The 11053-nt window shown below is 44.6% G+C and overlaps 2 protein-coding genes across 4 annotated transcripts in view; both read right to left on the reverse strand.

Moving 5' to 3' along the window:
- Window positions 1-44: 44 nt before the first annotated feature.
- LOC108247005 (potassium channel subfamily K member 1) lies at window positions 45-4584 on the reverse strand. The gene is made up of 3 exons (XM_017434833.3): window positions 4102-4584; window positions 2623-3027; window positions 45-1255 (listed from the first exon to the last, which is right to left on the reverse strand). The coding sequence occupies exons 1-3, from the start codon at window positions 4445-4447 to the stop codon at window positions 948-950; spliced, it is 1059 nt and encodes a 352-aa protein (XP_017290322.1). The 5' UTR covers window positions 4448-4584; the 3' UTR covers window positions 45-947.
- A 549-nt stretch (window positions 4585-5133) lies between these two features.
- Window positions 5134-11053, reverse strand: part of LOC108249000 (thrombospondin-2) — a 14486-nt gene continuing 8566 nt past the window's right edge. For all 3 annotated transcript variants that reach the window (XM_025010471.2, XM_037981010.1, XM_025010465.2), the window contains 9 exons: window positions 10771-10930; window positions 9352-9470; window positions 9025-9259; window positions 8327-8554; window positions 8121-8251; window positions 7420-7560; window positions 7234-7331; window positions 5933-6072; window positions 5134-5547 (listed from right to left, as the gene is read on the reverse strand). In XM_025010471.2, the coding sequence (XP_024866239.1) occupies window positions 5540-5547; window positions 5933-6072; window positions 7234-7331; window positions 7420-7560; window positions 8121-8251; window positions 8327-8554; window positions 9025-9259; window positions 9352-9470; window positions 10771-10930 (1260 nt within the window). In that variant the 3' untranslated portion in view covers window positions 5134-5539. The remainder of the gene's footprint in view (window positions 5548-5932; window positions 6073-7233; window positions 7332-7419; window positions 7561-8120; window positions 8252-8326; window positions 8555-9024; window positions 9260-9351; window positions 9471-10770; window positions 10931-11053) is intronic.

Raw genomic sequence — 11053 nt, forward strand, 5'->3', positions numbered from 1 at the left:
TTGGTTTTATCTAGAAAGTTTATTAGATTTTATGAAAACCACAATTTCCAAGTTCTGCCCCTTTATTAAAGCCCTTAAACCAGGAAAAATGACAACGAAAGTAAATTATCTCAGCCCTTATTGATTTTTGCTCTGTGGGAAAGATGCAGCAACATGCAGGCATGAGACAGCCACCGTTAAACATGCATTCAGCTCAGAGCTGCAGCACACTGGGCCATCTTTAACAAAACTAAAAAATATCGACGGCAAAACTACTTCTCTCAGAACTTCGTTTGTCACAATAATATCCATGCAGCAAATCAGTTTTAAATGACGGTAACCTCCCTGTGACTTTACAGTGCTTCCCTCTAGTGGAAAGTACTGAACACTGCATTGTTTCTACATGCCATCAGGATCTAAAGGCTTATCAACACATAAAGATCCAGGAAGAAAAATATTTATTCATTCATCTTCCTGGAATACTTGCACAAAGTTTACCCATGGCCAACGGATGGATTCTTCTGGTGCTCTGTTGGCTTTACTGCTTCCAAGAAGGCAAATTTCCAATGCAAATACTACAGATATACATTCTCCCAGGAACGAAGGTGAAATCTTACAGAGCAAACTGTGCAGTTTGGGAGCTCCAGCTTTGTCCGGAAGTGGAAACTTTGCTGGGTTTCTCTCTGTTTTCGGGAGCCATGCCCTTTCCTCTCTGTGGAAGATTCATATCTGTAAGGACCGGAGCAGTAGGGGGGGGGGGACGACAATGCCATACTGATAATCTGTGGGCGGTTACTGCTTTTACACTACGTATCTGTGTTGATGTTGGCAGAGATCTTTTTAAAACAACCAAAAGAGCTTAAGTGTGTGCGCTCTTATGCTAACACGGAGCAGCAGGAAAAGTTCATAAATCACTTCCCTAAAAACAGTTTGTACCAGACCACCCTCCCTGAAAGCCTGGATCAGTGTTATCTCAGGTTTCCATTAACAGCAGACCCTGAGGCCGGGGTGTAAGGCACCGACGTGTTGCTCTGCCGCAGACTTTCGGCCTGCTCCGACACCGACGGGATGACAGGAAACTGATCTAACGTCATGTGGTCCGGGACGTCGGTCATCTGGTCGCTCATGTGGTCCCGATCGATGATGTCGGCCGTCTCCGAGTCCAGCTCCCGGACGTTCTCCTGGTGAAACATCTGTCTCAGGAGCCTCATCTGGGGCAGCTCGCAACACGTCTCCATCACCACCAGGACACACACCAGGCCCAGCAGCAGATAGACTGGGAGAGCACACGCACGCACACACACACACACACACACACACAATGAGAGTAATGAAACTAAACGCAGTGAAGTGTGACTCAGCAAATCAAGGTTTGGCTTTACAAATAAAAGGTGCTGATAGTCTTGATAAACACACACACAGTAGTATCAGTGTCTAATAAAATAAGAATGATTTGTATCTTTTTTATTTGTTGAAAGTGCATTTTATTTATGTATTTTTGCCCTAGGCTCATAGGCAGCTGCTGTTTGGACTGTAAATATTCTGTCAGGTAACACCAAAAACAGTGTTGTTGTTTCCAAAAATATACAGTGTGAAGAAGGTCATCACACAAGCATGTTTAGAAATTGAACAAAAGCTAGCAATAGATTAAAGGCCTAGTAATTCTGAAAGAAATGCATATCGCCTGCTGCCGTTAATGTCAGAGTTACAGCCATTTCGATCAAACACTGTAAATTCACCACCTTAAGGAACAATGAGCTCTTTTGGGATCTGTTAGCGCTCAGAACGAGTATTAGGGACGATGCTCAGCTACGGCCACGCCAAATTTCAACTCAATATCTGCAAAACTGGCTGAGCTACGGCCGTTTTGTGGCAGACATCTTTAAATGGCAGTGGAGGAGTTCTGCCCCCCAGTTTTGTTTCGTTTATATGTCAATGAACCGGCTGTACGACTGTTGAAACGCTGGTGAAACGCTGGTGAACCATTAGTCGTGCTGGTTCCCAGCAGCTCCCTAATTTATGTACAGAAGACGACCCTTTCAAAACCACAGGGATCACCCGTGACATAATTATCGACAAAAATAGGCAAGAAAGCCCATTATTATTGTTATTATTATTATTATGGTGCTAAAAGGGTTAAAATCAAACTATTTGCATAAACAATTAAATCAAGCCCTCTAAAGAATCATCACTACAGCCTTTCTAGATCAAAGATAACAGTACAAATACAACATGTCAAATTTTTATTTTTCTAACACACGCTTAGCTTGTCTTATAAGTAGATTTATTTCTTTATGTTATGCAAAATATGTCAAGATTTTGGATGGTTTTGCTGAAAAAAGACCTTTCCTTGAAAAAGACGTAATCTAGAATGCAGCATATTTTGCTCTAAAATCTGTAAATATTGTTTTGTTGAAGATTACGTTGAATTTTGCAGATAATAAATAGGTCAGCTGGAACATCAGCAGATCTCTCTTGAGCCTGGAGCATGATTTAGAAGAAGAACCGGTTTGAAATTAGGAATTTATGTCTCCAAAAAGCAAACCAACTCAGCAGGTTTAGGATTTGTTACTATTATCAAATGAACACGAGGTTTAAGTTGTTTGGAAATCACTGAAAACCTAAACACAGCCGTGCGCCCACCTGTGATGGCGAGTCGGTACAGATGTGGGTGCGGGTTGGCCTCTTTGCTGTGAGTTTCCCCAGGGACGTAATCGCCCAGCCCGATGGTGGTCAGCGAGATGAAGCAGAAATACAGCGACTCCAAAAAGTTCCAGTCTTCCTCTAGGGCCATGAAGACCCACGCCGGGATGAAGATGAAGAGCAGGGCCGCCACGGCGCTGAGGCACGCCGCGTGGATCACGGCCAGTCTGGACCTGGAGACGGCCCAGCGCCGGTGGAAGTACGAGACGGGCCGCCGGGCCACCAGGACCACCAGCCTTTCCACCACGACAGAGAGGAAGAAGAGGGTGACGGGGATGCCGAGGAGGGAGTAGAAGATACAGAAAGCCTTCCCAAGATCCGAGAGCGGCACGGCGTGGCCATAGCCTGAAAAACAAAGGGGAGCACATGTGCGGCTTAGCTTAAATAACAACAAATAAACAGAGAAAACATGTGGCGTCAACTCCAATCAAGATGGCTGCCACAGCCAACTGAGCTTAGGGCGCACAAAAGGCTCTAACTCAGTCAACTTTATAGATATTGATCTAAAATTCGGTGTGATAGTAGCTGAGAGTCATCCCAAACACATACGCTGAGTGCTACACGCTGCGCAAGATCTTTCCTGTTCGTCTGTTAGCAAAATATCTCAGGAACCAGCAGTTCATGAGATAAATGGGCCTTGGCTAACACAAAAAGGGCTGCAACTGATTCATATTTACAGGTATTGAGCTAAAAGATGGTGTTGTGGTAACTGGGATCTTTTAATATCACATAATGTAATTCTGTAATTAGGTGTTCCTAATATGAGATGATTTTAGTTTAAAACCCAGTGGTACTTGGTTTTTCACTTAAAACTGGCACAATAAAGAGAAAAAATGGGTCACTTCATGATATTTACTAACTAGGTAATAGTTAGTAAATATCATGAAGTGACCCATTTTTTCTCTTTTTGGAACTAAGAGGTAAACAGGAGACTTTAAGGATATAGTTCCTACAATAACTTATGTTTTAAACGTGCTTGTGTTTAATTAACTATGTGGCACGGCAGAATTTTTTAATTTTTTTTTTTGTAAAAGTGAACAGATAAACATTTATGACACGTTATGTTATTATGTAATGATAACAGAAGGTGACCATAAGCCTTTAGACAAGCAGAAACGTTCTTTTACTACCTGGCAACCCAAAACCTGCTCTATTGAATTAATTATACCGCTTATAAATAGTCCAAATGAAGAGCTACTTCAGTGGCATTTAACAGCAAAGGAAGGTTCCTTCTACCTGCTCACCTGAAGACATGAATATGACTGCGTGAGCGTAAAAAAACCCCGCTACTTTAACGTAAATATTGATTTTTTTCACCACGCGTCAAATCTACGCAGAGCTCCTTTAAGTGATTGTTTACCTGTGACGTGACGTCACGAGAGAGAAAGCGGCCCAGAACTGTCCACCTGTTAGGCTCACCTGTGGTGGTCAGCACGGTGCTGGTGAAGAACAGCGACGACACGAAGTCCCAGTTCCGGCCCGTCTCGTTGTCCAGGACGGACACCCCGTAGTTACTGGCCTCCAGCGCGCGCGCCAGGAGCTCCTCCAGGCGCGCGTCCGACACGCAGGTGTTGTTGCTCAGGAAGTCCCGCCGGGCCTCCTCCAGCTCCCGCCGCAGCTCGCCCTCGTAGGGCAGCTCGATGGCGGAGAAGATGCCGGCGCCCACGGTCAGGTAGAGGACGTAAGCCACAACCAGGAGGGCGAAGTTGAGCCCCGCGCGGTGCCGCGTGAGGCGCGCGCACCAGCTGCCCGCTCCGAGCACCATCACACCAAACCCCCACTTCAGCGAAGTTTCATCTGAGCTGCCTTCTCTGCCGATTTTCGGCAACAACTTGGACTTTCCCTTCCTCGTCCTCCCATTGGAAGCTGCGCCCCGTGACGTCACAGACGCTCACCTTACCGGGCAGAGGTGCGCGTGCATACCTGAGTCGGTCAGGCTTGTTCCTCGAACCGGTGTAGCCGGTTTTTGTTTCTGATGGGAGGAGAAGCTGCTCTACTGGACCTGCAGGTTCTGGCTGAATGCACGGAATCAGTCAAATTAACTTTATTTAAAATAAAGTTCTTCACAGAAACACACCTGAGAGCCCTTCACCTGTTCCAACAACTTCTTTAATCTGCCTCAGAAAACTCCTTCTAAGCTCTCTTCTTTTGACACTTTAGCTTTTAGCCTTTAGCTATCACTCTGCTATTTTTAGCTGCCGTTCAGCTGCTTTTAGTTACCATTCAGCTTCTGTTCAGCTTTCAGCTCTAGTATTACTCTTAGTTACTGTTCAGCTTGTTTTAGCTTCTGTTCTGCAGGGTTTAGCTGCTCCAACAGCTCAGTTTTAGCTTCTTCAGCAGTCAGTCAGTGCAGCTTTTTGTCTTGACCACCAGAGGGCGCAAAAGACCGCCTCTCCACACTCCGGTGCACCAAATAAAAGAGAAAGGATGGAGGGGGGGGAGGAGGAAGCAGTTGATTAAAAAACACTTTTTATTGATAAGTTCCCACCAGACATCAGCTCAGCTCACTCCATCATCATTTTCATCTCTCCTATATCTGGATTCTCGCAATAAATAATTTTTTTTACAACCATCAGGAAGGCTCGAATGAAAAAGCAACAAGAAGTGTCATTAGACGCGGTGCCAGAGGGGTAATATACAGCCAACGAGACAGCCTGGAATCGATAGCGTTGCATAAAAAGCTGACAGGTAGACGGATGATGGTCACTAATTGATAGTCTTGGCTGGATGAAAGGCCCGTTTCGGCTGCATCTCCTGCTGTGTTAAAATCCTCCGAGTTTGTTCTGGAGCTCCAGCTGTTTGCTGCGGAGCATCCTGAACATCCGAAGGAGGAAAAAAAAAAACAACAACCTTCAGTTCAGTTATCTGTGGATCGAAAAGAAAAAGAAAACAAAGAACAGATCAATGACTTCAGAAGCAGAGCTGGAGAGGACAACGCTGCCTTAATGTCTCCATTTACTGATACAAGAGTGTTTTATTAAAGTTTTATACACACTATATTACCAAAAGTATTCGCTCGCCTTTCTTCGCACTCATATAAACATGAGTAACATCTTATTCTTAATCCACAGGGTTTAATCTGATGTTGGCCCACTCTGCTTCTATAACAGCTTCAGCTCTTCTGGGAAGGTTTTCAGTGAGTTCAGTGATCTGGATGGGTGAGTGAATACTTTTGGCAACAGTGTAATATCTCCTTTAAACTGCTATGAGTTGACAGCTTTGGAGGAGATGTTTCGGCGGGACACATTACCTCTGCACTCATATCTAAGGTCTGAGAAGATGACGTGTTCCTGAGAGAAGACGAAGAGTCCCAGCCGGCCCCCGGCCAGGGTGTGGTCGTAAACCGCCCCCGAGTCCGACAGGATGTCCCGGCCCTCGTACACAACCACCCTGCGACAGCAACAGACAGGTTCAAACGCATCTTTAAATGAGCCAGGACAACTCATTAAAGGGATAGTCCAGATCTTTGTGACGTTGAGGTCTGTGGAAAAGTGAACAGGTAATATCTTACCTGTTGCAGATAGCTCTTGAAAGCCTAAATAGCTGTCAAAATGTATTCACTACCAAAAGTCTACCATAGAACTTGTAATCAGTGAAATCAGCAGAGTTGTGTTTTGTTGCCAACAATTACGAGTCACTCGTTTACATTTGACTCTGAAAATAAGCACCTTTTATGACTTTCTTTTTGATTTATGTTAGCTTCTTCATTCCCCTCTTTAACATCAGCTAATGTGGCGTTCTTTTACTGGAGCAAGCTGCTTTTTAAGCCTAAAAAACAATAAAAAACAGGCACTCGCTTGGCTAACCTATTAGCCTCACCCAGCCAGATGATCAAACATCATGTCACAGAAACATACAGTCTGAGGTGTCTTCCTGCACAGATTTATGGTCAAATGAGGTAAAACACACAACCGCAACATAAAACGCTTCAGTTGTGTTGAACAAAATTTAAAAAAAAAGGCATTTCCAGCAGTAATAAGGAAAATCTGCAGCTCTCTGTTTTTCTTATCCTTAATGTTCTGTGACTTTCACGAGTTTAATCCAGCTGTGGTTTTATGACAGCATACCATGAAAATGTAGGTTCAGATTCCAAAGAGGGAAAAAAAAAATTATTTATGTCGACACGTCTAAACGTTCATCCATCAGCTGTCCCGTTTGGCATCACCAATCCAGTTCTGTGCAAAAGTCTCGAGTTGTCCCTCATTTAGGTAAGTTTGCTTCCGAGGAAAAAGCAGAACTTTTTCCAGGCTTTCTGGAGGTCCATGCAGGGCTTTTTCTGTGAACTCTGGCTGTTTGTTCACTCCCTCTCAGTCCGGGATGGGATCATTTTTACTTCAGTGTTTTGTTGTGGCTGTTAACAACTGTTAAACCTCCTAAACTCAGGATATAAACAACAATTAGAGCCCATTTTAGATTAAAGCCCATGGAGCTGGAGCTGTTGTGGTCAAACATCTAAATAGCTAAATATCTGTAAAACCAGCTGAGTTATGGGCATTTTTCTTGAGTCTGATGTCAGGTAGCTGCAGCGGCCATCTTGACTCCAAACATTACCTGATAAAACCGGTTTTGGGTCGGTGTATAAGGTGCAGGCGGTACGCCGTGTAGTCCCTCCAGCCGATTTCGCTTGGGTCGTGCCACAAGGTTCTGACCTGAGAGCGACACACAGGAGGTCTTCAACGGGAAAATCCAACAAATCCTCCGACACAGGCACAGGTGAAGGAGGTTGCTCCAGCCTACCTGGTGTCTGGTGTTTCCGGTGTGCCACAGGGCGTTGCGCAGATACTCCCCCGGTCCGGTGCTGGACTGGACCAGTTTGATGGACAGGCCTGCAGTGGCAAAAGCCTTGTAGGGTCTTTTCTCCCAGTAAGCCTGGGACACCTGCTCTCACAGAGGAACACAACAAAATGGAAGGCTGAGAAAACGATGGGCAACAATGCGCCTTTTTTGTGAAATAAACATCAGCATTGTTTGTCGGTGAAAGCTGTGTAATAAAAACATACAAGAGAAACTCAAAAGATGTTATTGTGAAGATGGTATTTGTTTGTTTCAGTGGCGTTGGTAAGAGCTTTCATTACCGGCCATCGTTAGCAAAATATCTTACAAATTACTGGACAGATTTTTATTGAAACCAACAGAAAGTGATCAAATCAAATCAAGTCTCAGCTGGGTTGAAGGCCAAAGAGTAAAAATAAGTTTTTAGATGAATTTTAAAAATGGATAGTATAATATCTCCTCTAAGCTCTGTTAAATACGGCAGGGCAAGACCGTTTAAAGCCTTAAAAACGAACAAAAGAATTTTAAAACAAACTCTAAAATACACGGGCAACCAGTGGAGAGAAGCTAAAACTGGAGTAATATGGTTTCTCTAACATCCTATCATGTAAAGATTAGCTTCAGACATGAGCCAATAAAGTTGTAAGACCTTTCTGCCGCCTCACCTGTTTCCACATGACGACGTAGAAGCGTCGGCTGGACTGGTAGGCAAACACGATCCCAGCATAGTCGTCGTCTCGGTTGGTGTTCACGTAAAATGTCACGCTGAAGTCCACGGAGCTGAACTTGTCGTATCCTGTTTCCACAAAGAGATGTTGGATTATTAAACAAATTTTTAAAAAAATTAAAAAATGAATTCTTTTAACGTCACCTAAAGCGATCCCAGGGTCGGAGTTGGCCGTCTGCAGCAGCTCCGTCCCCTGACTGCGGATCACCCACAGCGGGTCGGACTGCGTGGTGCCTTTAGGGTCCAGCAGAACCACCTGGAACTTCCTGAAGTCCGTAGAGCCGATGTCCTGGTTCAGAGGACAGGGGTCCAGCGCGTCAGGAACGCTGTCGTTGTCGAAGTCGTCAAAGCACACGTCCCCACTGCCGTCACCTGAAGGGGGAGCGTGTAACGGGATGTTTAGCTGTTATTTTTACAACAACTGTACCAGACAAATTCAAATACATCTAAAATTAATTCGATCGAGCAATCCTTGAAGGAACTAAGATCATCTTATGTTCAAAAATGGCAGCTGTAACTTTAAAAATAACGTTAAACACAATCCAACGCAACATTCTGAGACTTGAATCTCAAAGGATGTGTTGTGAACGACTCTCAGCTACTCCCACATCAAATTTTAGCTCCGTATCTGCAGAAACGACTGAGTTATAGCCGTTTCTGTGTTTTCTAAGTTTAGGTGATTGTTGCAGCCATTTTGAAGTGCGTTTGCTCCAGGAGTTAATCAGTTGCAGAGACACATCCGATGACTATTTCCTGAAGGTTCCGTTAAAATCTGCCCAGTGGTTCACGAGATATTTTGCTAACGGTACAGGCAAATGAACAAAAACATTCTCAAAACCGACCGTCCGAGTCCAGCTGGTCCCTGTTGGGGATCAGTCTGCAGTTGTCCCGGTCGTCGGGGACGCCGTCGTTGTCGTCGTCGTGGTCACAGGCGTCTCCCCTCCCGTCGCCGTCGTGGTCAGCCTGGTTGCTGTTGGCGACGTACGGACAGTTGTCCAGGGAGTTTTGGTGCCCGTCCTCGTCGATGTCCTCATTGTCGTCGCACATGTCCCCCACCAGGTCGCTGTCGGAGTCGAGCTGCGAACACACACACACACACGCCGCGCTGCAATGTACAACATCTGATGCTTCTAGGAGCTTCGGGAGGGATTTCTTCTTTTTTTTGGAACCTGCAGCGGGTTGTGAAGAAGAGGACAGTTGTCGCACTGGTCTCCAACACCGTCCAGGTCGGTGTCCCTCTGGTCAGTGTTGTACACGAAAGGACAGTTGTCGTACTCGTTCAGCTTCTCTGAAGGGAGAGAAGCCAACACACACACACACACACAGAGTGGATAAATCAGGTTTTTGCGAAGACGCGACAATCGATATAAATCAAAACAGGGTTTGGCTAATTTAATCCACATTTCAGCCACATTTCAGGAGTCAGTAAATTCCACTTCGAGCTCTTTTTCTTACTCTCCAAATCGATCCAGATTCCCGTCTGAAGTTTTTAAACACATGTTGCAGTTGGGCTTGTTGGAAAGAAGCGGTTGAACGCACCGTTTCTTTCCAAACGGCAGATTCATGTCTGCTTGTCTGCAGGGTTCCAACTGCGGCTCTGACATGTTTTCAAACCGCCCCCCGGTTAGACCGATCCCTTTAAAACACCTCATCCTTTGGTAGACACAACACAGGACATTCAAACGATTGGAGTCGCGTGTTGAACTGAGACAAACCAGGTGGAACGTGCCGAAACTGAAATATGAATTGTCACGTTCCTGTTCGGGCCAACAAAACATCAAAAAATGAACAAAAAAAAACTCATTAATGCAGCCGAGCCCCGCTGGTGGTGTGAGATACCTTTCCCTAAAGTTTCCACCATGAATGGCAGATTTCTAATCATAAACTACAGGAAGTTAGTTTTTTGTTCTACTTCACCTCAGTCTGTCTCATCCAGAATGAACTGCACCGTTTCTCTAACTTTATTTTATTTTCTGATTAAACATTCAGCTGTAAACTTGGTGATTAGTCCTTAAAGAGCTGACTGAAGTGAACAGATTCTCAATATGACAAACATTTAATTCTGGTTTTGCCATTTTCCTAATATTCATTCAGATCCTTTCCATATTTTGTTCAGAATAAGTACTTTAAATAATACTTTGACTCAGAGAAATATCCTTCCACTGTTGAACAGTTTGCAGTTTCAGTGAGTTATACCTCCCCATCTTCTACTCCTAAAAAGATTTTTAACACCCAGTCCATCTTCTGAAGAGTAAATTGATCTGTCTGCTGTTTTTGATGAAATATGGACCATTTTAAAATCATTTAGTTATACTTTTTGTAAATGTGAACTCAGACTCATTAGCAGCTGAAACATCAAACTGATCTTTCAAACCTTAATCCTCTTTCTCCTTTAGGAGAGCAAAAAATTAAACATAATCCACGAAAAACTGCTTTACCCAGAGTTATTCTCAAACCTCTGGATGCTGCAAGTCATTAAAAGGTTCCTCTTACAATTTTCAGAATAGTCCGAACCGTTAAAGTGATGCAAATAGGTGTAAAATAGTTGCTTTATTAACTGCACGCCCGAAGCTGGGTTTAGCTCCTACCGTCTCCATCCGTGTCGATGCTGCAAGCGTCTCCTTCGCCGTCGTCGTCCGTGTCCGTCTGCTGAGGGTTGCTGTCAAACGGACAGTTGTCGCAGCGATCTCCGACCCCGTCGCCGTCCGAGTCGAACTGCCGAGGGTTGAACGTCAGCGGGCAGTTGTCCTGTGCAAAACAAACACCTTCAGACGCACCGGCTGCCTCAGGAGCGTGAGCGCGCGCTGTTTTAAAATATTTTTTATTCACAGGCAAAACGAAATAACTGCAGCTGTTCAGTGTGAGGCTGAG

The sequence above is a fragment of the Kryptolebias marmoratus genome, linkage group LG17, assembly GCF_001649575.2.
Source record: "Kryptolebias marmoratus isolate JLee-2015 linkage group LG17, ASM164957v2, whole genome shotgun sequence".
In the NCBI taxonomy this organism is placed as follows: Eukaryota; Metazoa; Chordata; class Actinopteri; order Cyprinodontiformes; family Rivulidae; genus Kryptolebias; species Kryptolebias marmoratus.

What these genes read in the sequence shown, in the direction of transcription:
- LOC108247005 (XM_017434833.3), bottom strand. Translation starts at nt 4,447, where the DNA reads ATGGTGCTCGGAGCGGGCAGCTGGTGCGCGCGCCTCACGCGGCACCGC. An exon ending in CACCGTGCTGACCACCACAG is followed by an intron (nt 3,028 to 4,101) that starts GTGAGCCTAACA and finishes TTTGTTTTTCAG; the next exon opens with GCTATGGCCACGCCGTGCCG. An exon ending in GTACCGACTCGCCATCACAG is followed by an intron (nt 1,256 to 2,622) that starts GTGGGCGCACGG and finishes GTGCTCTCCCAG; the next exon opens with TCTATCTGCTGCTGGGCCTG.